Source organism: Acomys minous (genome assembly GCF_964271855.1).
Source record: "Acomys minous genome assembly, chromosome: 7".
Lineage (NCBI taxonomy): Eukaryota > Metazoa > Chordata > Mammalia > Rodentia > Muridae > Acomys > Acomys minous.
Window position 1 is genome coordinate 48,859,577 of NC_140488.1, and position 2,358 is coordinate 48,861,934.

The window sequence follows — 2,358 nt, forward strand, 5'->3', positions numbered from 1 at the left end:
TGTTAAAATGGAGATTTTGGAAGTCTACACTATGAGTGCAGACCGGTCAGAGGTCTTATATTGAAAATACCTTTGTTTTCATAAGAATGCTAGGCTCACTATCTTTAAAAAACACTAGACACACATTGTTAGGCTTTAAGATAATGAATCAAACGTATGACTGTTCCTTAGTGATTAATTAGGGACATTAAAAAAAAAGAAATTCCCATTTACAACAGAGTCCAAATAACTGGAAGCGGAAAGACTCTATGAAGGAAATATAAGGACTGAAGTAGAGGAAGATGACTGAGCATATATTGCTTTTTAAATTGCTTTATTAATTTCAAATTATGAAAAAGATTTTTTTCTAAAATGGTTAAATTGTCATGCTAGTAGGAATGTTTAGAATTAAATGCAACTATTAAACAATGTTACATAGAAACCGTTAAGTGGAAACACCAAAAGTTTAGAGAGGAAAAAAAAAAAACTTCACCGAATACAAGCTTGTAAAACAGTCGCCATTTTATAAGCTCAGAAAACCTCAGATTTCAAGGTATGAGGCAAAATTCGTAATGATTGTCAGGTTCCGGTGTTTGGAAACGCATGTGAGGCCTCACCTGTTGCTCCCTAGTCTTTCTCTTGATTTCCATTACCTGCCCTACAAATCTCCCAACATCCTCTGCCCCTTCATTCTGATCAACATGTCTATTAGGTTTGACCCATCGAAAATTAGGCACAAATCGCCTCACTCGACCCCTTCTGACATTTGCCCCAGGCTTCTTTTTTTCAGCCTCTTCCAGGTGGTGGGATTCCTCTTCATTTTGCTTGGAGGCCTTCCCTCCGTTTTCTTTTTCCTTATTCTCCACAGCGAGATCCTTTTTGACTTGTTGCTTTTTGGACGCCATTACTCCTAGCAAGTGTGAGATAGGTAAGATTACTTCCTTCGTGAACTAATTAATCAACACATACAACAGAGGCACAAGCCAGGGCTGGAAACCCTCCCACCCCAAACTGTATCATTTTCCCTTTGAACCCATTTCCAAGGCCTCCACAGGAATGGGAGAAGAGGGAAAAAGTACAGGGAGGCAAGTTGGGCTCTGGGACAGCAGAGCCAGCTTCTCACATGTCCCCTTGCCCAGCCCTGCCCCGGCACCCACCTGGGCCTATCTTTGCCGCCTTCTCCTCCAAGCGATGCTCACCACCAGGCGCTCCGTGAAGCTGGGCTCCTCAGACCTGTGAACAAGCCAGAAGTATGGGTGGAAGGGAGGACCCCCGTGCCGCTGCCCTGGGCGGGGCCCCTCCGGCACCCCGACTCCAACACCCGCCCCCCGCCCCCCCTCCGCCCCCCTCCCCGCGCGCAGGCTCTTCCCGCCGCCTCAGCCGCCCCTGCCCCGCCCCACCGACTGACCACCCCTGGGCACCCGAGAAGCAGGGGCGCCAGGGTCTGTGGGAAGCTGTCGCGGGGCGCATGCTCCTTCTCTCTGAGGGTCTCCGCCTGGCCCGGCCCCCTGTTCAGTGGCGCTGCAGCGCACACAGGGACGACCACCTGCGGCCTCGGCCTGGGTGGCGACGGCCAGGCTGGGGACCCCGGGACCCCCGGACCCCTTCACCTGCTGAGCTCCTTCTGCTCCTGCTTTCCTTGCTGTCTCTCTGTCACTCTGCACCGCCCCGGAGCTGCGCCGCCAGGAACAGGTGCTTCTGCGATCGACCGCGGGATGGAGGGAGTGAGCGAGCCAGGGCAGGTCCAGGGACCCAGAGAGGGGCGTGAGCCTGCGTGGGCTAGTCACGTGGACACGTCACCAGCCAAAGCTCCGCCCCCGGCCCTGCCCCAGCCCCTCCTGCCCTGGGTGTCTTCGTGCTGTGCAAAGTCCAGGCCCTCTCCTCACCTCCAGGTCCCCTCACCATCCCCAGCCTGGGCCCTGTCACTCTGAGCCCTAGGGCATTTCATGGCCTGTCAGAGAAGGGCTGTTCTCTTTGGGCTGCTCGCCATTCCCAGTTCTCTGGGGGATTGATTTTTTTTCCTCTCCTCTGTTTTCAGGATGCCCCTTCTTGGTTCCCACCCTACTCTAAAACCTGGATTTTTGTCTCAGAATTCAAATGGAGGTAAGGGCTGGCAAGATAGCTCAGTGGTTAAAGTACATATTGTGCAATCGTGAGGATGGGAGTAAGAAATCCCAGAACTTGTGTAAACACAGAATATGTCTAAATATCTTGTGGAAAGCCTGTAATTCTTACTTCACAAAGAAGGTGTGTGTGTGTGTGTCCCAGAGCTAGGTTGCCAACTAAACTATATTGAGAGCTCTGGCTTTGACCAAGACACCCTATGATGAGCAAGATGTCAAAAACTTAAATACATACAACATCTGATCTGCGTACTCC

General features: G+C 51.1%; 1 protein-coding gene across 1 annotated transcript; it reads right to left on the reverse strand.

Annotated features, from left to right (window-relative positions):
• Positions 1–296: 296 nt before the first annotated feature.
• On the reverse strand, positions 297–1,748 carry BEX4 (brain expressed X-linked 4). The gene is made up of 3 exons (XM_084789407.1): positions 1,590–1,748; positions 1,137–1,212; positions 297–889 (listed from the first exon to the last, which is right to left on the reverse strand). The coding sequence occupies exon 3, from the start codon at positions 882–884 to the stop codon at positions 528–530; it is 357 nt and encodes a 118-aa protein (XP_084645533.1). The 5' UTR covers positions 885–889; positions 1,137–1,212; positions 1,590–1,748; the 3' UTR covers positions 297–527.
• Between the last annotated feature and the right edge of the window lie 610 nt (positions 1,749–2,358).

Excerpts from the sequence above, each read along its gene's own strand:
- BEX4 (XM_084789407.1), bottom strand. The coding sequence starts at position 884 with ATGGCGTCCAAAAAGCAACAAGTCAAAAAGGATCTCGCTGTGGAGAAT.